Source organism: Mycteria americana, chromosome 5 (assembly GCF_035582795.1).
Source record: "Mycteria americana isolate JAX WOST 10 ecotype Jacksonville Zoo and Gardens chromosome 5, USCA_MyAme_1.0, whole genome shotgun sequence".
In the NCBI taxonomy this organism is placed as follows: domain Eukaryota; kingdom Metazoa; phylum Chordata; class Aves; order Ciconiiformes; family Ciconiidae; genus Mycteria; species Mycteria americana.
Window position 1 is genome coordinate 62,401,326 of NC_134369.1, and position 22,283 is coordinate 62,423,608.

The following is a 22,283-nucleotide window of genomic DNA, read 5'->3' on the forward strand; positions in this document are numbered from 1 at the left end:
AGAATGGAAAGTAAAAGCATACCTTGTTACCAACCAAAATGGTATGTTTACACAGATTTCAGCATCTCTGACATTTAGTGATTCCTTGGCACTGGAGAAATAGCTGCCACTTGCCTGATTTAAGGAGTTAAGTAGAGCCTTCCAGAGCTAAAAGCAGGCCAGCACCTGGTGTCTGTGGGTAGAGAGATCGTTTCAGTAGCTACAGGCTAGAACAACTTGCTCTGTCCTTGAATTAAGCACAGGAAAGGGATGGGCCAGATTTCCAGTCCAGGACTGACTTTGGAGACACAGTAATACCCTGTTCATCTAATTCTGCTGTTTTGTCCATTTCAGTGATTACCGTCAACCTGTTTGGAAAACCCGTTGTTGAAAGGCAACAAGATGAATAGAAATACTGAGTTAGACCCAAGGAGCATAACCTCAGAACCAGCCTCTCTGACGAACAGTGCAGGGGAGGAAAAGATGGAGGTTGATTCTGAACTGAGCAGCCCAACTTTGCATAGTGGGGAGAGTGGCTTCTTTGAAAGAGGTATTAAAACAATGTTAAGCATCCGGATATCAAAACGAAGTCTGAACAAAGAGAAAGGAAAGGAAGGTACTGGTACTTGGAAAGGAAAACGACTTTCTTTGCGATTCTCCAAGAGCTATGAGGAGAACAAAACCATGATCTGTAATGGCACGGAGAAGATTAGTGAGAAGATAGCAGCAGAGCCCATTCAGGGAAAACCTCTTTCAGGTAAGAAGCACAACCACCAGTGTAATTTGCTTGGCAGGATATATGTAACCTTCAAGCAATTTACACCTTCCAAGTCTTGGGCCTAAAAGAGATGCTAAAGAACCAGGCATCCCATTACAGGGCAGAGACGACTGTCATCCCTTGCACAAACTTGTTGCGGTGTCACCTGGCCCAGCCTGGGCAGGTCGCCCATCATGGAACAGGCTGCTCTGGAGCCTCCTCTACGTTAGCTTAACCATATCCACAACCTACCTACAGTCAACACATCAACCTCTTGGCTCACATATCAGCAGACGTGTCACACATCATACATACCAGTCACCAATCTGCTGGGCACAGTTTGGGAACTGCTGGTCTGACAGTATCTAGAAGTGCAATGCGGGCTACTCCTGCGCTATTGCCTGCATTGCACTTTTGGACAATTTCTGCTCTTCAGCTCTCAGACTGATGGTCCCCACATTGTACTCTGTAGGTTGCTGCAAGGCCTTGAAGGGGAAAAAAGATGGTTTGGATGTGGTCTGCTTTGGCATCTCCACCTTGGTTCCTAATCTTAGAGACTGCCTTGCAAAGGGACCTCTGCAGATGCTTCTGCTCTCTTATGCTGACTTTCCATCTATCCTTCTCATAACAGTGGTGCTGCAAGTATTTGTTTGGTTTGGTTTCCCCAGGCTGGTTATTCTCATGCATTTTGTCAGCATTATATAGATAGGTCTTGGTCAAATTATAGTAACTACCTTCAGCATAGCTCTCACGTTTCCCCAGGTGTGGGCAGACTGCAATGACTTTGATCTTGGTTTGAGCACCGTTCTCCTCCACTTTCTCAAGGCAGAGGTACTACAATGCATCTACCAGGAGATAGACTGAGGTGGGTCAACATGGCTTGACCTTTCCTCAGCCTAAATTTCTGGAAAGAAATTCTTGATCTACTGCATAGGATGTCATGTGGGGATCAGATAGAAGGGCTGACATTGTCTCACTGCTTTAACGTGCTCTACTGTGCCATGAAGTTATTTACTGCTTTACACTGATACATTGTGAGCTTGGTAAGCTGGATCTGAGCCCATCTCATAAACTCTGCTAGTCTGTTCTCAAAGGGTCATAGATGAGGAGCAATAGGAAATGTTACCATAAGCCTTTTCATCTCCTGCAATAAACAAGCTGAGGAATTGCATGAATAAGGCCCACCCTGTGCCCAATAACTCGTGATTGGCCTAGACTAGAGCAGCTCTGTCAGAAACACATCCCATCCTGAGATAAATATGGCAAGCGATGGAGACTCCACCATGTGCACCATTAAGCTGCATAATGGTTAATTGCCTTTCAATTGTCTTCCTTCAACTAGCAGCTGGCTGATCTTGTATTGCTAAATTAAAGATCCATTTAGCACCCAATATCACCTCCCTGAATAATTATCCTAGATGGTGATTAAATGGTGTTTTCTCACTTTGATAAACAGAACAGAATGTATTCCTTTAGTCTCTCACTGCAAGCACTTGTGCAAACACAGGTTTTATATTAATTTATCTAGAAGAGACTAAGTTAATTGGCACAATCTCCCTCTCCTCTGAGTGCAGAAACAACTGTAGCTCCATATAGGCACTCAAAGCTCTATGCATTGTATGCTGCATCAATAGTTGGGTTATTTGGTGTATTTCTGTCTTCATACAGATACTCTTATGCTGCACAGATTATTTGGTGCATATGGTACAAAATCTGTGTGCAGACAAGCCCAGGGGCATAAATTATGGACTATGAACCAGTCCTTCATATCTTCCTTGAGTGCTCTCCAATTTTTCAGTATCATTTTATATGTATATGTCCCAGAAGCAGTGGCCACACATGCCTAAATAATACCCTTTCCCTTCTCCTCTTCAATATTTGCCTTATGCCCAGTATCACAGTGGGATCTCCTGTTCAGAGCATCTGCTATGATGCTGGAGATAGTGAGAGCTTCCTAGGGCCTTTCAAAAGCTAACAGTGCTCTTGGATCTCCTCAACACATGGTAAATACTTCTCATATTACTGGCAAATGGGCAGTGGTTCTTGCACCAGCAAGGTTTTGAAAAAGAAATGGGAAACTCAGTAGACCTCAGCCTCTTTGGGGGTATCAGTATTTGGTGACTTTCCCCCAGCCTCAGCCAACACCAGCCAGTACTGGTAGTGGGTGCCAAAAGCAAAGGAGGTGGGGAAAACCCACGTGAGACCTGAGCACCAGGAGAAAGCACCCACAGGTGTGGATCCCACTCTGATGCACACACCTCCCCAAACCATCCAGGGACAGCACTGCTCACTGCTTGGAAAACAAATGTCGCTGGTGTGAGGCAGTGCTTGGCATCTGACTGTAGGTTTACATAGAGGCGGTGAACAGCCAGGTCACCCAACCCTGAACCACCCCAGGTGGGGGAACTTCACATACATGGCATACTTTGGTGTTCCTCCATTTCTTCCTCTGGGACCCTGGGACCACCATCCCAGGGACTCTCCTCACTCCGCCGCCAAAGGGCTATTGCAGATTGCAGTAACTGCAGAGCTGAGAAGCTGTGGCTTCTGGACCTCCAGAAGTCACTCTTTTTGGCTGGGAGGAGGCTGAGGATCACAAGCATTCACAGAACATCTCCTAAATGTCTAGAACAGGTAAGAGGCATCTTTCAGAGGCCATTTGCTGTGGCAGGCACAGGCTGGAAAGGGTGGGCAGCCATGGACAGGCCAGTGTCTGGCTTGCTAACTCAGTCCCTGCATCTCAAGGAGTCCTCATAGTGCAAATCATAGTGCAAATCACCGGCAACAACCTCTGCAGTTTGCGTTAGCATTTTGCTGAGTCCTCAGAAATGCAGGAGCCAGTTTAGCCATGACATTAGTTGGGAAAGTGTCTTAGGAAAACTTGATAATGCACAAAATTAGGACAGGAGGGGAGCCCGGGGATTGCCCAGGGTTACATCTGAACAGGGAATGTTCCCAAAAATGTATCAGGAGCATCCCCAAGCCAGTATCCTGCTCCCCCAGGGCCTCGGTATCTCTGGATGACATGCTGGTGGGTAGGCTGGGGGCAGACATGACCCTCTAGTGAGGTGTCTGACCAGGGAGCTCCGAGGGCCCGAGGTGGTCTGTCCCGCTGTGCTCCCTCCCACCCCTCCAGCTGGACTCCTGGGCACCCTCCCTGCCTTCTCGGGCAACGTGCTGAGACACCCTTTCAGCCAGAGATGCTGTGGGCAATGCAGCAGCAGAGCTGTGCTGAGCACACTGGTATGCTGGGAAACAAGGGCATCCCTGCTAAGGAAATCCTGCTGGGAGGGTACATCACAAACTGTTCCTGCCGCCAGTCCCACTTCAGCTCCACGCTAGCAGAGGGGCAGAGCCAGGGGCAGCTTTATGCAGCCTGAGACCCCAGTGCCCCTCTGTGCAGCCTCGTTAGCCATTGCTTGAGGTTTTCCTGCAGGGCTGTAATCAGTTTTTTGGATATATTCTACCTCTGAAACCAGCAGTTTAGAGACGTTGCTCAATTTGCAGTGATTGCATTTCCACTGCTTTCCTCTCCTGTGTCAAACGGGAGCTGGAGAGATCGGAGGGGTTCATTCTCAGGGGCACTGCTGGGACCTGGCTACTCAGAGCAGCCCTGCAAGCTCCCTGTGAGGCACCTTGTCCTGTTACCAGCCTGTCAATCACCTCACGCCTGCTTTGTCCCAACCCCTTCCCCCCTTCTTTCTGCAGTAATGGAAATCAATGAACTTATTCAGAAAAGGCAACTTTTGGAAGCATTTGCAAGTATCAGATACCTGGAAGATGAGACTATAGCTGAACGAGATGCTGAGAAATACAAAGATAACCCCCAGGAGTTTGTGAGGAAATCCAGGGATGTGGATTTGCTTTATAACTCCATCACGAAAGCGATCCAGTCCATCGTGGTGGGAACACTGGAGCATCCCACTGTAGAGGATACCATGCTGACCTCCCTGGTGACTTTAATTGCCCGCGAAGAAGCAGCTCATCCTAACACAGGCAACGCTGCTCGTCCTGGGTCAGACTTGCTCGGCACACCCAGAAAGTGGAGGGAGGAGTGGAGGGAAGCTATCAACGAGAGCGCTAGAAAGAGAGTCCAGAGGGTACCCATGGCATCAAAGGAAGAAGAACATTCTTGGCTGGATCTCCACTTAGGTTTCCTCCAGAAACACCTGAGCCAAGACTTACTGAAAATCAAGTTATCAGTAAAAAAGTGCTACCCAGAGGAGTACCAGGTGTGTGACATGTACGTGGGGGCTTTTCACAAGGCCATTGCCTCACACTTGCAAGATCTCTCCCAGAGACCGCTGGAATTCAACGAGCTCTACACCTTGCTCAACTGGGTGGCCAACACCTACCGCAGGTAAGCTGCCTCAGCCTCCTCCGGAGAGCGGCAGGGCCACAGGGTGCTTTGAAAGCACCGAGCTATTTTAAGTTTCCTGAGCGAGCAAGAGAGACGCAGTCACTTTTACAGTAGAGCCAGATAGCTAATCTATTAGTAGGTGGGGACAAAGGTTTGTGGATAAAACACTTGCTGCTTTTCACAGATCTAAATTACCTCGTTTTCCTCTCCCTCTCCCACTTGCTCTGCTCACATGCCAGGAAGCTCCTCCTTGCAGCTCTGATAAACCTGCTCCCTTTCTGCAAATATTTTGCAAGGTCCAGCGGCTGCTCGGTGACTTTTCCAGGCACAGGGAGGGACCTGTGGGCCCTGCCTTCTTCCTGTTTAATTAAAACTGTGATGCATTTGGAAACAGGCCACGTTACCCCCCCATGTTCAGGGGTCAGAGTTGTCTTGAGGAGGTGCCAAGACATCACCGTGTGGAATTAGCCACGTTAAAACAAAGGTTCTGGCTCAGATGTGTCCGCTAGTTGAATGGGAGGCCCATGTTTTTTAGGACCTCTTAAAGCTCCCTGTAATTCAGGGGTGACTAAAATATTCTAGGAGCTGCACAGACATATCAAACACCATCCTTGGGGCACCCTGTGTGTGGGGGAGTAAAGGCAGGAATTCTTCACAACAACAGTAAAAACTGTGCTGCTGGACATTGCCTCCTTTTGCAGCCAAAGGAGACATCTAAGATAGGAACCTGTAGAAGGTCCATTGTGTGTCCTCAGTTGTTCACTGGGCTACACCACAGCCCATCATCCCAGCCCCAAAGAGCTCCCAGACTAAAACTCAACAGAAATACATAGTGGGGTAGGAAGGAGGGGAGAGGCAACATCCACAGGAGATGGGTCTGCTAATAAGCACATAAGAACAGCCATGTCAAAGCAAAATCATGTCTGCCCCAGTAGCTGGTCTCCAGGAATGGCCTGAACCAGACGCCCAAGGGTGGGACAAACTCAAACCAATTGACACCCCTCAAACAAACAAAAAAGGGGTTGAAGGCAGGAGTATCAAACAGTGGGCAAAAACGGACAGGGAGAGGGCAGTGGTGGAGCAGGGCAAGCAGCAGTGACACTTGCCCAGAGCACTCCTAGCCTGGGGTAGCTTCTGGCTGAGGGACATTCGGACCGCACATAGTCTTTGTTCTGAACAGCCCTCCATAGATTCATTCTGTGAACTTGCCTAGTTGCTCCTAAAACCCCATTTACAGTGCGGTGACCGTGATGACCTGTGTGTAAGTCCCTCAGCACCGTGGCACTGGCTGAGCAGCGTTATGGCAGGACCGCTATGGGAATGACACTCCCACCCACTGCGCCTCTCCCTCACGCATCCCTGCCGATCCCTGCTGGAGGGAAATTCCTGCATGTCCCCAGCCCCTGGGAGCTGTACTGCACCCCAACATTGCAGGAGACGGGGGAGGAAATGAGCTTCAGCAGCCAGGTTCTGCACCAAAGAAAAGTGCCTCCATCATATTTCTCTAACTTGCTGTGAAAGAGCTTATTGAGAGCTTGCAGCTGTTTTGGGTACTGCTTGCAATCGCCTTGCTGGGTTGGGCTGTTTCCATTTGATTTTCCCATTCCAAAAGAACTTCATCCCCTCTTGGGACACATCCCAAAAAAGGAGAAATTGTCTGACCCAAACTCATTGTCGATGCTACAATTCAAACGAATGGAAAAAAAGAAAGAGAGGGGAATAAACTCCTTGAGTATACATTTGAGCCAGTCCTTTCAGTCATGGCGGAGAGTTTGTGTTTAAATCTGTGGTGTCCTTTTAAATGAGCAGCAGACTGCTGCAGCAGCTGGGCTGTGCAGTGCTCCACAAGTGCAGATGTACCTCTCCGGGAAACCTGACCCCTGACTGAGGGAACATCGACTCCAGGACACTATCAGCAGGCTGAGCGTTTTTCTGCTGAGCAGTCACTCTGCACCAGCCTGACCTTGTACAGTACAATCCTCACTTGGATCCAAACCTAACCGCGTGCTCGGCGCTGGTGTGGCGGTGGGAACCCTTTTCGGTGGTTGAACAGGCTGTGTGTAGGACCTTGCAGCTGTGTTCCTTGCTACCCAGGTGACTGCCTGCAACTTATTCAAGTGCCTGAATATTTTCTTCTTTCTCCTCTCCACCTTCATCACCCTGAAAGATGCAATGCCTCCACGGTCCGTGGCAGATTGCAGGGATAGGACATTCAATTGTACAGGCTAATAATGGGTTTCTCACCCCGGAGGGAGAAACACAAGCGCTCCCTCCCTCGCCTTGCCTCCCCGCTAATCAGCTGGCCTGATTACACGGCAATCCAGAGGAAAGCGAAGGGTAAAGTCGTGTGTCAGCTGAGCGCACTTCGGAGTCTGACTCTGTAGCTGCACGTCCACCCACCGCTTCCATCTGCGGAGGAACCGCGGTGCGGCCGTGACCCGTGTCCCAAGCATGGGAGCGGGTGCCTTCCAGAGGCTGCCCTGAGCAGGGCAGGACCTGCTCTGCCACCTCCCCTTGCTAGGGATAACGCACAGGGAAAAATAACAGGCTGACATAAGCTGTGATGTGACACCGGAGAGGAGCCGGAGAGATCAGCTAACGCCAAAGCAGCACGCTGCTACAGGAATCACCCTGAAAGGCATTTCACAGGCTTGTAGTCAAATGAATCAGCTTCAGGTTGTTTATTTAAAAAAGTAAATTCTCATAGCACTTTTCATGTCCAAACAACTCAGAAGTCTCATGATTTCTAAGGTGGGCTGGAACCTTAGATCATTTTGATTTTGAATAATTAGGATTTTGAATAGCGAGGAGAGATTTTCTTGTTAAAGCTTGAAAACAAGCATTGCAGTTTAAGCTTTAAGTATATTTCTCACGGCTTAATAATTATGTAGCTCATGCCACATGAATATTCCATCAGTTTACTCACACTCCGAGGCAACATAATTTGTTCGTTTGAATCTTTCCAGTGAACTCTTTCTGGGTCACCCTGATCTCAAACCAGAAGTTAAGACAGAAGACCTGTCCCTGCTGTTAACACCAGCTGATTGGGATAAACTGAAGAATGACTACATCACTTCTGCAAAGGTGAGAGTTTGACCTTGCCCCCACGTGCCCCCCAGGGAGGGTATGGGAGCCCCAGCCTCCCGGACGGAGCTCTCGGATGGCTGCATCATGGTTCCTAGTCCCACCAGGTGCTGAGTCTTGCCAGCACCACGCAGAATGGCCTTTAATCAAAAGCAGAAAATCCCGAACACCAATTCTGGGACTGAAGCAGGCCATGAGCTTGAATCTGGATGATCACAGAGCCAAAAGGACTGTACCAGACCCATACGGTATGGCAGAGGCATACCGAAAGGTCATAGCTGGGCTTCATCAGATTGAATGCATTGCAAAGGTAGGTGTAAAGACATTTTAGCTGCTACTTTCACAGTGTGTGAGCTGCTCCAGCACATCTGAGGTTTGCTATAGCCAGACAACTTTGGGCTTGTCCCCAGCAGAGGACATCCCCATGGTTCAGCTCCTCTTAGGAAGCCCCTTCTGCATTTGTCTTTCTGCTGTCCTTGGCTGGGACCCTGTGTAAGACTACATGCTCTCCTGGGTTTTTGGTGGGCTCAGACATTTTCTTACAAACCATTTCTGAAACAGGGCCCTGCTGAAGGCGAGCTCGAGGTACCCAGCTGAATACAATCGGTATTGCTCCACCGTGCTGGTGAAGGATCATCTTGTTTCACTGGCAACGAGACTGATTTATCAGCCAGGGCTGAACAGTGCTGCCGCTTGCACAAGTGGCTGTGCTGCCAGAAAGGACCAGTTTGATCTTTAATCCTGACCTTGTGCATTACACGTGCTAGAGGACTTTGCAATCAAGCAAACAGCTGACACAATATTTCCCTGCCAGGAGAATGATTCTCCCTTGATTTGGGAGTACCTTGCCCCCACACAGCACAGCTCCTGCTTTTTCCCAAGATCCTGTGTAGACCGACAGCGTCTGGAGCAAGACCTTTGACTCTGCTTACCTTTCCACGCTGCACGCGTGAGCCCTACACACATGCCGCAAAATGCCACGAGCCGCTTTACTCGTGCTTGCTTCGTTATCCTGAGCTGCATGTTTCCTTCCTACGTTTAACATTTAGGGGAAAATCAAAAGCTATTTTGGAAACATCCTGAGACTGGAGGTCACGGAGAGGTGGGAGAAGGAAGTTCATCCAGAAGTGAAGGAAAACCTCTACCACTCCTCGCTCTCCTTTGATATTCAAACGGTATTTAATTAGCTGGGGCAAAGTGTGGGGGGCTCTGTGGCTCCAGGGAAACTGGATTGTTACCTTCTGGGGTGGAGGTACCGCCTCCCGCGATAATTTATGTTAGTCACGCACTGGCAGAATACATTAGAGCAGAAAATGCCATTTATTACAACTTTTAGCTCTCCCGCTTGCCTTCTAGCTGCAAATTAAACCTGCTGTCAATTGTGTCAGCAACATAATAGGCAACTGATTTTAAAGTCCTTAAATCTCTTTGATTAGAAAGAAGAAAGAGAAAGGAAAAAAAGGTGGAAAGAAAAGGTTTGTTAGAAAAACCCCTCGGCTGAAAGAGTGACTTTGTCCCGGGGCTGTGGCAGCCATGGAAAGGCCGTAGGCAGTGACAGCCACTCCAATTTAAACAGTACAAAAAACAAAAGCTCCTACTAGCTTTAGGAACTACAGGGTAATAAATCCAGGAGGGGTTTGGATTCATTCTCCTCACTCAAAGGGTTGAGTCATTTCAATTAAATAATACCAAAAAAAAGCAAGGGAGAGAGAAAGAAAGAAAATCAAAGAGTTTTGCCTGCTGCCGTGACTCATTTTCCATAGAAGAATATTACACGTTGTGTGATCGCCGGGAAGGCAGGTGTGAATCGGATTAGCAGATGGGTAGGATGCCTCGGGAAGCGCCAGAGCGGGGCTGCAGCCTGCTTCACTCTGGAGAGGGAGCTGGGGTTGTGGGAATGGGAATTCGGGAGGAGCCCCAGTGCAAGCAAGATTTCGGGGTGATGCCCACCCTCCATGCGGCCCTGGTATTGCTCCTGAGGAGGGGGCTTGTGCGGGCCCCCAGGGATGGTGCTTATAGCCACCCTCAGCATGGGGACATAGGGACAGCTCAGCTCCCCTCGGGCATTGGGTCGGGGATTGATCCCTCCCGCAAATCCACCCAAAAGAGGAGGACAGCAGCAGGGCGGCTCGGGGCTCCAGTCGACACCACGTCTAGCTCACGCTCAGACAGCAGAAGGGCACGGGGCCATTAGGGATGAATGATTATGTCACAAATCAGTTTGTGCCTCTTGGCCCATTCTGGATTATTATTTTTAAAACTGCCAGAGAATAATGAAAACCGCCTGGCAACAAGTCAGCTGTTTCCCCCTTTGCTAGGTGACTCATTTTTATTAACCAAAGCTGCATGAGATCCTTGCAAAGGGTGTTTCTCCCGTGCTTGTCCTATTCACTGGCATTTCTTTGTGCCCTTTTCTAGATCATCGGGGAGCACATGAAGATATCTGGAGCGATCAGCAGAAGCTTGGGAACGAAAATGCTTGAGCTGTGCCTGGCAGAGCTGCATGAATTCATACCAAGGTCATCGCCGCTCTGGGAAGCACATTCCTTCCAAATGAGTCCCACATTGGCAAAAAAGCAGGGAAAAGGTCCATGCGCTGGGCCAGACACTGGCACTGAGCAGGCACAGGCCTGCCCCTGGGAGAATTAGAGATCACAATGAGCCCAGTAATGAGCAGATCACAATGAGCCCAGTAATGAGCAAGCAGCAAAACAACTCGGAGGGAGTCATAAACAGACCCAGATGGGACTCTTGCAAGTCCCAAAATCTGAGGTCAGAGCTCTGGGAAGGAGCTGCTGGCTGGAAAGGGATGGGACCACTGTGGTCCCATCCATCCAGGACCTTTATGGTGTTGGATGCTGGTCGCTTGCAGCTGCAGCCACGAGCAAGCAGCAGTTATGGAGCCCCAGACCCGGAGCCTGCTTGCCCAAAACATCATCTAGGTGTCCCGGGGTGAGTCCTGCTGAGAGGTTTTTCTCCTGCAACCCATGGCTTTGGGCATAGAAATGGCTGATGGGACCCTCTCTGTTACACCTGGGCAAGACATAGAGCTGGGCTTCCTTCTGAGTCTTTTTAAAATTTATGCAAGTGTCCAAAGGACACAAGACCCTGCACCTTTGCTGAAATAATGTTTTTCTGCTTGGTAGTCCCCGAGTTATGGCCTCAGACCTTCTCCCCTGTGACGTGCTTTGGGGATGCTCCAGGGAAGGTTTTTGGCCCGCAGAGGGTCCCGGCACAGCGAGGCACTGTCCCTCCCCGCTGGCGTGGCTGTGCTTCGGGGAGTCACGGCCGCCTGCCGGAGCAGCGATCCGCAGAGGAGAAAGGCCATTCGGCACGAATCAACTCCGAGCGAGACTAAAAATAATTTCGCATTAACCTTTGAAGTTTCCCACCTCTGGCAGGCGCTGAGTGGGGAGTTTGCTAATAGACATTTTGCAGAAGCAAGGGTGGGGAGCCCGAGCGCTGCTTTCTCCGATCATGAACCCGGGGCATGGCAGGTGTCCAAAGTCTGCCAAAGGCAATGCTTTCCCTTCTAAGCCCCCATCTCTAATAGCCCAGCGATCCACACTGGTCTCCCATACCTTGAGTGAGCAGGGTAGTTCAAACCACCTATTTGGCTTTGAAGTTTGCCTGGGTTTTTGAGGAGAAACACAGTACTGGTGTTCCATTCTTTTTTTTTTTTCTTTTTTTCCCCTTTTTTCCCCTTTTTTCTCTTTTTCTCTTATTTCTTTTTTCCCTTTTCTGGTTTTTTTTCCTTTTTTTTAAGCAAAATTGGTGTAAAATGCAAGCCAGGGCAGCAAGGGCTCCCAGATGAAAGGGTCACTGAAACTTAAGCTTTTTCTTAAACAAACCTGAGATGCAAGCGGCTGAGGCCGGCCCGAGCAGGTTCCTTTACCTTGACAAAGAATGGGACCACCAGGCAAAGCCTGCCTGAGCACGCAGCCTCCTGCCAGCAGTGCAGAGCTGGCTGTAAAACAGCTGTCAAAACCGTAAATGCTGTGCTACACAGAAAACAGCTACCTAACATACCATGCTGAGATTACGGGGGGAAAATGTAGGTGTGCTGCCCTGTTCCTATTCACCTTCTGTTGTAAAAGCAGCCCTGAGGTAAATCCTTTCCTTGTGTGCTGAAGAGGGCACATACCATATTGCCCCAAAAGCCAGAGAAATGAAGGACCAGACTGATGAGCCTGAGTACCACGGCCACAATTAATCCCTCAGCTTGAGGAAAAGCCACAGATTTGGCGTGCCAAGATGCCTGGCATCTCTCCAAAAGCACTGCGTACCCGCTCAGGCGAGTGCATAATTATCTGCCATCTATTCCCCTCCAATGCACACACGTGTTATGACAGCTGGAAAAAAACATGTCTGCATACAGAGGGGACAGGTTGGGCCAGCCACCGGTGTCTCCTGACATCGCGGTGTACACAGAAAATGAGCCGTCCTCGGTCCCTCCGCCGTTAGCGTTACCTGCGTGTCTTCTCCTGCAGGTTCGGGGAGGAGTTTGTGGCGTGGAGCACTGCGCGGGACAGCCCCATCTTTGCACCCTATTTCACTGCCTACATCAACAGCTTCCACGACCTGCTGTAAGTCTGCTCCCCTGAGCCAAGCCGCTGCGTTGCTGGGGTCCGGGAGGGTGGCAGCATCCGGAAAGGAAAGCCCAAGGTCTCCTGGGGTGTCCTGCGGGGGGCTCAGCCTCCAGCCCTCCCTCACCTCGGGGGAGGATGTTCCCCAAGAGATGCAGACAGAAGTCACGTCACTAGGGCAAAAGCCTGAAGAGACAGAGGTGGGGACGGATCTGGTGCGGGGACAGATCCGGTGCTTGCATGAAAGCTTTAAACTCGTTTTCAGCCCGTCTTTTTCAACCTCAGAGGAGGGTTTTTTTCATTTTTTGTTCTGGAGGTTAGCAGAATAAACCCAGCAACACGGTCTGATGGCTGCTTTTGGCACTGGGCTGGAGGAAACTGGAGGAAACTCAACCTGCAAATAAACCCCTGCCACGGCTGCTGGCAGGAGGAACTTCTAGGGCTTTGCGTGTGTTAAGAATTAGTTATTCAAAGCCAGGCGTTGAAAAGGCCTCTGATAAACAGGTATGCCCACCGGCTCTGACTATTAAGCAGTACTTTCAGGAGAGGGGCACTCGCCCCTTAAGGAGAACGGTGCCACTTGCTGCGCGTCCCGGGTCTGGGCCATCAGCCCCGCGCTGTGGCGTGCGGTGACACCCGCATCTGCCCGCACGGCCGCCGCAGCCGCCGGTGCCGGTGCCACAGGGAACCGGGGCTGTTCGTGCGGCACCCGCCCCGGGGGGGTGGTGGGCAGCCACGCGGGGACACGGCCCACCGAGACCCAGGGGCTCTTCGCCATCTGGGGTCGCCCCTGCCGCGCGGATGTGGTGCTTCAGAGGCCAGGCCAACGCAGCTGCCCCCCGGGGGCTGGCCACCGGGAAGCTTGGGTTGTCACCTCCAGCCCACGCCGCTGCATCGCGGCCGGGCACAGGGATGCTCCATGCCAAAAATTACTCGGGGGCCGCGGAGGAGGTTGCCTTGCCGGGTCTCGCAGGAGCCGCCGGCTCAGCCGCGGTGAGCACTACCGTCGGGGTGGCTCTAGGTGGCACAGTCTCTCCAGCAATGCTAACCCGCCGAGGAGCCGCCTTCCCCGCCCTCCTCCCGCCCCTGCGGAAAACTGCTCTCCCTTCCCTGCTGGGGGCTGGAGAGGTGCTGAAGGGAGAAGCCAGCGCCAGGCAGGGAGCTGGCAGGGCGGTGGGTTGGCTGCGCTGGGTTTATTCCTGCCTTAAGTTAAATATTAGTCAGCCTGGAGTGGTGAGTTGCTGGGCAGAAGCAGGTGCCCTAACAGCATGATTTTATGGATGCTGGACACAGACTTCAGGTGTTCAGCAGGAGTTATGGGCCTGAGCCCCAGCCTGGGGCGAGAGGGATGCTGTTAGGTGTTTTGTAGTCCTGCCTGGGCGATCTCAGACATATAAACTAGCTACCGGGCAGTGGCAGGAGCCCGCCACGCTCTGTGCTCACAGCGGTGGATACGGCACGTCCAGGGAAGCTTGGGGACCACTAGCATTTTGGTGTTGCTGCCTCGATTCCCCCCAGAGCATGTTACAGCCGGGCAGGGATGGAAATTGAGAAGAAAGCCAGGAGCTCGCAATGCCCCCGAAGCCCACACATACTGCTGGGGATTTCATTAGCCTCTCAGAAGTTGTGTTTTCTTCCTCGTTAGCATGAAACCTTGCAGAAGTACGCACTGTCCCTAGGAAAGTCCACAGGTTTCCACCTCCGTAGTTCACTGTCCCAGCCGGTGCCGATATACACTGCACAGAGCGAGTCAGCCGGGCTCTGGGGAACACAGGGTCGACAGCTTTCCCTTCTCTGGCTTTATTTTTTACTTCTCTCTTACCCCGTAAGCCCCTTGGTGCTCTCTCAGGTACCTGCAGGTCATTTAGCAGAAGTGTTGCTCAAGTGAAAAAGTAACCAGCCTGCACAATTGCTCTGCATGGTTGAACTGTCCCATCTGATGAGGAAATAGGTGGTTTTTCAAGCACAGTTACTCAGTTGTGATTAATTTTCAGTGTATAGGATTGTGCAAAAAGAGTCATTATTTTGACTCCTTAAGTGTTTCCAAGAAGAGGTACTGGATACACAAATTTATTTTGAAATAATGCCCAAGATGCTAGTCTGGCTAAAATGCTTAGGGTAGTGTAATAGTTTACATTTTAATATTAAACCACTGGTTGGTTTAAACCATTCTCTCTCTCTCTCTCTCTAGGTCAGCGTTAGAAACAGTGTTTAAGGTCAACACTGAGGAACTGCAGAAGATTTTGGCAACTCTGACAAGGAACTTCACTAATATTTTTTTAAATAAATTAAGAACAAAAGCACAGGTAAGAGGATCTTGGCCACATTGTTTCCTAAATGTAAGGGGTATGTGCAGTACCACTGCAGAAGCTGAGGGCCATTGCCCTTCCCCTGTCTCACCAACTGGACCTCATTTTGCAGCACATGACACTATGGTCCCTCCAAAATGCCTCGTGCCTAACATTCGTACAAATCCTCCTTAACCCAAAGCGACACTTACAGCATCCTGGGAGTTTTTCACTATGAGCAATGATATATTTGTCAAGCCATTTATTTTAGTACAACGGCAACCAAAAGAAAAGGGTATTTAGTGGCTTCCAGCATCTCAGGCAAAGCAGTGGGGGGAAATCTCACCCGTAGAGAAGCACCAGGGCAGTCAGCTGGACAACACCAATGGGACATTTTTCCTTCTATCAAAACATATGGATTTTTCAGGACTTTAATTTACTCTTACGTATTTGCACATCTGCCACCATGGTCTGTTATCAACCTCTTCAGACAGGACAGAATTCATTCTGGTAAGAGGTGATTTTTCCAGGCTGTTTCCATGGTGAAGAAAGACTGATTCTTTCAGCGTGAGGGTGCTAAAGCTCTGGTATCAGCTTAACTTGTGTTAAGAGGCCTAAAAGGCAACGTGCTGCAAAGCAGTTTGTGCTTTCCAGGTGCCGTAGATGAGGCTTTCTGCTCTCAGCTGGCTGGGGGCCCACTAGCTCTAGCTGGTATAACAGGCGAGATGGGGGAAATTAAGCCTGTGGTCCCACCCCTTTTCACTCATCCTAATTCACTTTCTAAATTACCAAGCATAACTTTCAGAAACCAAGACAGTCACACAACTGCTCCGATCTAAGCCAAGCCCGCCTGGCCAAGGGGACTTTCCAGTGACTGCAGAGCTTGTCTCGGAGCCTAAGGGGCAGGCGATGAAGGAGTCAAGCCAAGGCATTGAGCAAGAGAGCCAAAGTGCCGTGAGAACTGAGAGTGGCCAAGGCAAAGCATTTCTAAACAGCCCTCCAGCAGGCTGGGAGCACAGCAGGAGGGCCCAAGTGGGGGAAATAATTGGGAAGGAGATTGCCAGGACTCTAAAGACAGAGATCCTGAGAGCTAAGAGGAGAAAAGTACAAAGGGGATGTGCAGAGAAGGAATATTTTGAATTCTTGGCCCTTAGGGGAGTCTCTTCTAGGTGCTGCCAGAAGCCTTTAGCAGATATTGCTGTGTTTCTATGTGGAGGCACATTAGGGACCCAGCAAGGGAAATAGCCTGCTGGGGACACTTGGCCACCTTGTACCCAGGGCAGATGGGAAACAGTGCCATCACTCCCACGTCATCACTGACCATGAGGCATCAAGTTGGGGATGCTCCCAGATGCTAGTCCCCCCCCACCACATCAGAGCATGAGCAGAAGGAAAATCCCAGTGAGACCTTGCAGGGACTATGGATAGCCCCGTGCAAGTCCTGTGCGCAAGAGGAGCTTGATTTTCTTGTGGAGAAGGCTGGAAGGGTGATGGATTACTGGGCTAATTTCCAACAGATTCACTGCCAAGTGACTAGTGATGTCCATAGCTGGTGCAAACCCATGTAACACTAGCACACATGGTTGCACACCACAGCCTGTTCTAGCCATGCCTGTTTCCTCTGATTAGCATTCACATCTGTTTCTTCATCCGTACAGTGGGGATACCAGTTTATTTACCTCAGAAATACAGCTAGTGGATTAGAAGAAGGCACAGAGCAAGGAAACGAGGTGTCCCAAGTAAGCCTTTAATGCCAAAGCATCTCCTGCTCAGGAAGTGATGCTGCTTCTGCCTGCATTGGGGCACTCACCCAGAAATGGGAGACGGGGCTCTGAATTCCCTGGGGTGGAGAGAGAAACCCAGCCTGCTCTGTGCTCCTGGTGCCTAACTCCTGCTGTGTCTTCACGCAGAGTGGGTGCACCACCAGTGCTCTCTGCTTTTCAGTTCAAGCGCCCTGAGCAGGCAGATGGCTGGGTGCCTTCGGCTAGTGCGTCAGCTAGTCTGCTTATTACCGGTGCCATCAGTGAGTGGGTCTTTTTTCAGCCACTCCTTAAGAAAATCCTGACCAAGGACTGGATTTTGGCGACAGAAAGGCCGGACTCGCTGGCGTCGGCGGTGTCGCAGTTCTCCAAGCACCTGCAGCACATGAGGGAGCCCATGGGGCAGGTAGGCGGCTGGTCCCACGTCCGGGCACAGTGATGCTGGGGACATCCCACTGTCATTTGCAGGCTGTGGCCCGACCTGCAGACTCCTTTCCAGTGGCAGGGGCTGTTTATAACCACGGGGAGTGCTGATGCGGGGGAGCTCAGTTATTCCCGTACTTCCACATGAGAATAAGCAACATCTTTCTTTTCTGTAGTTTAAATATGGGAACTGATTTCTTTAAAGAGGAACAAAAAGCTTTGGTGAACATTATAATTCCATGAGTCGCAGACTTATATGCTCCTTTCACAGCTATGGAGTTGTGAAATAAATGGGTAGATTACAACAGCTCTATATTTAAAATCTGCAAGCACCATCAAAACATACTTTTAAAACAATCCTAAATATCCCCCTTTGTTACTGAGGAGCCAAACTGCCAACACAAAATCATGGGCGGCTTCAGGGTGAGGAGTATTTCCATGGCATTCCCTTGGGCACTGCCATCGCTCTGTGCCGGAGCAAGGGGCTGCGAGCCACCGGCTCCCTTCGGCAAAGCTGGCCCAGGCAGCGTGTGCTGGCCAGTGCACTGCCTTCAGGCATCTCCTCTACACCCTGGGCTCCTGCTAAAGACCCGAGGTGTTCCCCTGCCCTCTCTCACTGCTGTGGCCTTGCAAGGGAACCATGGGAAAACCGTGAGGTTTGCTTTTTTTAACTAGGAGCTTCTACGTGACGTTCATAAGTACGTGGTGAGGGAATACATCATGCAGGTCATCAAACCCAGAGGGAAAATGAATGAGGAGACACGGCAGCGAGTGAGTGAAAAGATGAATGAGGAAGCCAGAATCCTTAATAATACGCTCATCGATCAGGTATGTGAGTTCCCTCCTGGCATCCCTGGTTGCCCCATCCCTGGTCCGCGCTTGGCCTCCCGGGGATTGAGGCGGCAGGCTCTCGAGGAGGGCAAGCCTCAAGAAATGTAAAAGTGCTTAAAAGAGAGCAAGCAAGGTAGTTACTGCGGGTTCACGGTGTGGACTTCCAGCCCAGCAGCTACTCTGCAGTAGCGGCTTGTGCGTGCTCAGCTGGCAGCTCTCCGATTGCAGCGCCTGGTGTTGTAACACACTCCCAGGCCCACGGGCGCTTTGCGTTGGGTGGGTTACATGCTGTAGAATCAAGCTCATCCTGTGGCAACTTGTACCTGGGCCTGTTCCCTTGGGCCATGGGGTACACTTTGCCTCCGAAGGATCCCTGCCCCGGCTACAGCTCATGGAGATGACTCCAGCAAGAGGGTCCATCCGGGCACACAGTCTGCATACAGGAGGGTGATGGGGAGAAATTTGCAGCTCTTTGCGTGTTTTGTGGCTAGGCAACATCAGCCTGGGGGTTTCAGGGAAGTCAAAGTTGAATCCATTGGATTTTGCAGAAGGTCAGGTGTGCGGGGCACTGACCCCTACCGGGGTGGCTACTTGGCAGAGGCAGATCCCTCTCAGCGGTGAGGCACACGAAATTATTAAGCAGTGGGGGGTGAGGGCTCTGGCATCCCCTGCTGTGCCGGACCACAGCCACAACGCCCGCTCAGGGTCTGGCTCACTGGGTGCTCATGAGCATCGGGGAGTGCAGAGTCAGGCCGTGGCGGGGCTGCGGGGGTGCCTCGCCATTGCCACCCAGGGCCGCCTCGGCCAGCACCCTGCTGCCCCGCGGCAGCACCCTGCCTGCCTGAGGGCAGCCTGTCCTGCCTGCAGCATACCCTCCTACACCGGTAAGAGCGACCCGCTGCCGTGCTCTGCCCTGCAGGTAAAAAGCATTTCGCAGGTGCTGCGCTTCCCCCTGATGTCTCCGCGTGCCTCCTCGTTCGCAGGGCTCTGACTCCGACTGGCTCCTTCCCGCCATACATCACATCGCCGATATCATTGGGGAGAAGAAAAAAGACAAGATCAAGGAGCACGTCAAGGAGCTGTGTCAGGATTATCCAGATATCAGGTACGTGAAATGGCAGATGCCAGAACTGCTGGGCTCCATCCCGAACGGCATCGGCTTGCCCCATGCCTTGGCCAAGCTCTTCAGCTTCTCTTCTCTGCCCGTAGCCACACATTAGAGGTCAAGGTGCTGGCAACAGGGGGAATCCCACCTTATTTTTCTTGATGGCTGTATCCTTTCTCTTTTTTCCCCTGTCTGCTGGATATTATAATGCACACGAGTTACTTCAAAAGCCTTTTCATTTTAGAATGGAATAGAATGGAATGGAATGGAATGGAATGGAATGGAATGGAATGGAATAGAATGGAATAGAATAGAATAGAATAGAATAGAATAGAATAGAATAGAATAGAATGTTTCAGTTGGAAAAGGCCTACAACGATCATCTAGTCCAACTGCCTGACCACTTCAGGGCTGACCAAAAGTTAAAGCATGTTATTAAGGGCATTGTCCAAATGCCTCTTGAACACTGAGAGGCATGGGGCAGCGACCACCTCTCGAGCAAGCCTGTTCCAGTGTTTGACCACCCTGTTGGTAAAAAAATGCTTCCTGACGTCCAAACCTCCCTTGACACAGCTTTGAACCGTTCCCACGTGTCCCATCACTGGATACCATTTTATTGCTCCTTGTTTCACTGTATGCTCCTTGTTTCACAAATGAACCTTGTTTCACTGTAAAGCTCCAGGATGCTTTTCAGTGCATGACCAGTATTAGCCCAGCTTGCCAGTTTGCAGGCTCCAGCTTTGGAGCAAATAGTTTGTCTGCTGTTCCCAGGCTCAAACCTCAAAGGGCAGCAGACACTGACACAGTTCAGCTGCAGTTTCTGAAAGGGCCTCAACACAACCACTAAATTTTGGAATTAATTACAAATTCTTTCTTTTGTACTTTCCATTTGCTGTTCCAAAGCAGCATGTGCAAAATTTAAGGCTACTGGAAAAGTAAACAAAGTGACTAGCTCTGTGCATGGCTAAGCAGCTGCATATCAGAAGTTACCTCCTCTTCGATAGCTCTTCTACCAACCATTGAGAAGGAATATCAGTGGTACAGCTTGCAAAAAATTCCATTTCATCAGAGTCATTTCAGAAAAAGACCGAAGGTTTTTGCACTGGGTTAACACAGTTCCTGCTGGATAACGTGTATACAATCAAAATAAAACATAAATATAACAAATTGCTCAGAACACTGAAGTGGACCCTCAAATATTCAGAAAAAAATGACATTAAATATATTTTCCTCTCCCTGAAACTGAGGCTCAGAATTTTTCTTAAGTATATTTAACTTGAGTGGGTCAGATACACTTCAGGCTTATCTGTGTGGGGAAATTCAAGACATGGACTTGGAAAAGAATAATTGCCTCTGAGTAATTTCCTAGCTGAACACACCTATCCTACAAAAAAAAAGCCTTAATCCCAGTGGCCAGACTAGGCTGACGAAGGAGGCAGTGCCTGTTCTGAGAAGGATGGGGGAGCTAAATGATGGCTAGTCAGGCTTAGCTATTTGAAAACAATTTTCCAGGCAGAAAAGCCATTTACAAGGCTGTGATTTGTGGTACTTTTTCATCATTAGCCTTAGACCCAAGCCAGGTTTTAAGGCTCATCCTCTTGGTTGATCTATTTCCTGTCTTTCCATTATTGAGTAATATTATTTTTAACAATTAAGTTTGGAAAACGAGGCGGAACCTGCTGGACCTGCATTGCTTCCTGTTCAGGTCTCTGTTAATTCTTCCCCTGAGCTCTTGGAGACGTTGCTGAACTTGTATATACTGAGATTACTGGAACAGGGTATGTTTCCAAGTTGGCTTTCCTAGCTCTAATCTAATTAGTGCCTGTCAGCTTCCTAAATATTAGCACTTGCATTACTCAACTCAAAATAATCATTAAATAAAAGGTCTGCAGCCTCTCAGGAAAACTTGCAAAAGACATCACGTGTGCGTGGAGACAGAGGAGGAGATTCCCCAGAGCACCAGGGCAGGGTGGTAGGAGCTGATGCTTGCTGGCTCCGCACGGCCGGGGGCTGCAGAGCCCCGTCCTGGCGGCTCCTCCAGCGCGGTGAGGGGATGTTCCCCGGCACTCTGCCATGGCCTCGCTCCGTCTCTGGCATGGTTGTTGGTTGCTTACCTCTGGGCTGGTTTTGCTCTCCAGGACTGAGCGAGGTCTCGTTTGGTTTCTGCAGGAAGGAGCACGTCCTGGCGGTCCTCGCGCTCCGGGGGCTGGGCCGCACCAGGAGAGCAGCGATTTTTCGGCAAGGCTGCCGTGCACTGGAGAGCCCCGACAGTGGAGTGGGCAGCACGCTCTTCACTGAAATTGATGCCCCGGTGATCATGAGCTGCTTCTAAAACAGAACCAAAACAGCAGTCAGCATCCTCCCTCCTCCTTCCGTGTCTCTTCGGCGTGTTCCAAAATCTGCTACCCCGCCTCGCTCCTCTGCAAACACAACTTTTTGACTGCCGTGGGAAAAGGGGTAGTTTTCTGCACTTGCTACCCCAAGTTCAGAAACCAAAGGCAACAGACGTGCCAAGACACTGAACTCCTGCAAGAGCTCCTGGGCAGCAGCTCCAGCCCAGGCACTGCGTCCACCCTGTGTTCAATACAGATTTTATTGCTAGGAGGCTGCTCTGTTGTTTGGGCCAAGATTGAATCTCTTTTCAGAGAAGAGGAGAAAACCAAAAGGAGCTCGCTCAGAGCTATATTAAGGCTTGGGCTGTGCGTTGCATAATTATACAGCAGCAGAGCAAGAGCTTCCTTCATAATTAGTGTCCGTGAGCAACCGAGGGGCAGGGCTTGGGCAGGGATGTGGTAGTGCCCAAGTCTTATTTCCTCCCCCGTGAACCAGCTGGCCGAGCTGGCATGACACAAGGTCGGTGACGTTGTGACCTGATGCCACAAACCACTACCTGCCTGAGGAGGAAAACCTTGGAGGGTAACCAAACCCTACAGCTGGGACACGCGGCGCATGGACCACTCTGCACTCCAGGATGGACCCCACGGCCCTTCTGATGTTTCAGCACATTTTCCTCACTCGTGGGCTGCCTTGCAAAGCTCCTGTTGGACCGAAGGCCTGTTCATGCCATCACAGCCTCTCTGTGTGGGCAGACATGTCTGGATCAGACGTGC

The 22,283-nt window shown here is 50.5% G+C and overlaps 1 protein-coding gene across 1 annotated transcript; it reads left to right on the forward strand.

The window, feature by feature from the left end:
• The first annotated feature begins 381 nt into the window (after positions 1-381).
• Positions 382-21,505, forward strand: EXOC3L4 (exocyst complex component 3 like 4). The gene is made up of 11 exons (XM_075501554.1): positions 382-736; positions 4,445-5,096; positions 8,063-8,180; positions 9,230-9,355; positions 10,599-10,699; positions 12,671-12,766; positions 14,958-15,072; positions 17,098-17,220; positions 17,913-18,065; positions 19,052-19,173; positions 21,343-21,505. Exons 1-11 carry the CDS (start codon positions 382-384, stop codon positions 21,503-21,505), a joined length of 2,124 nt encoding a protein of 707 aa, XP_075357669.1.
• Positions 21,506-22,283: the final 778 nt, after the last annotated feature.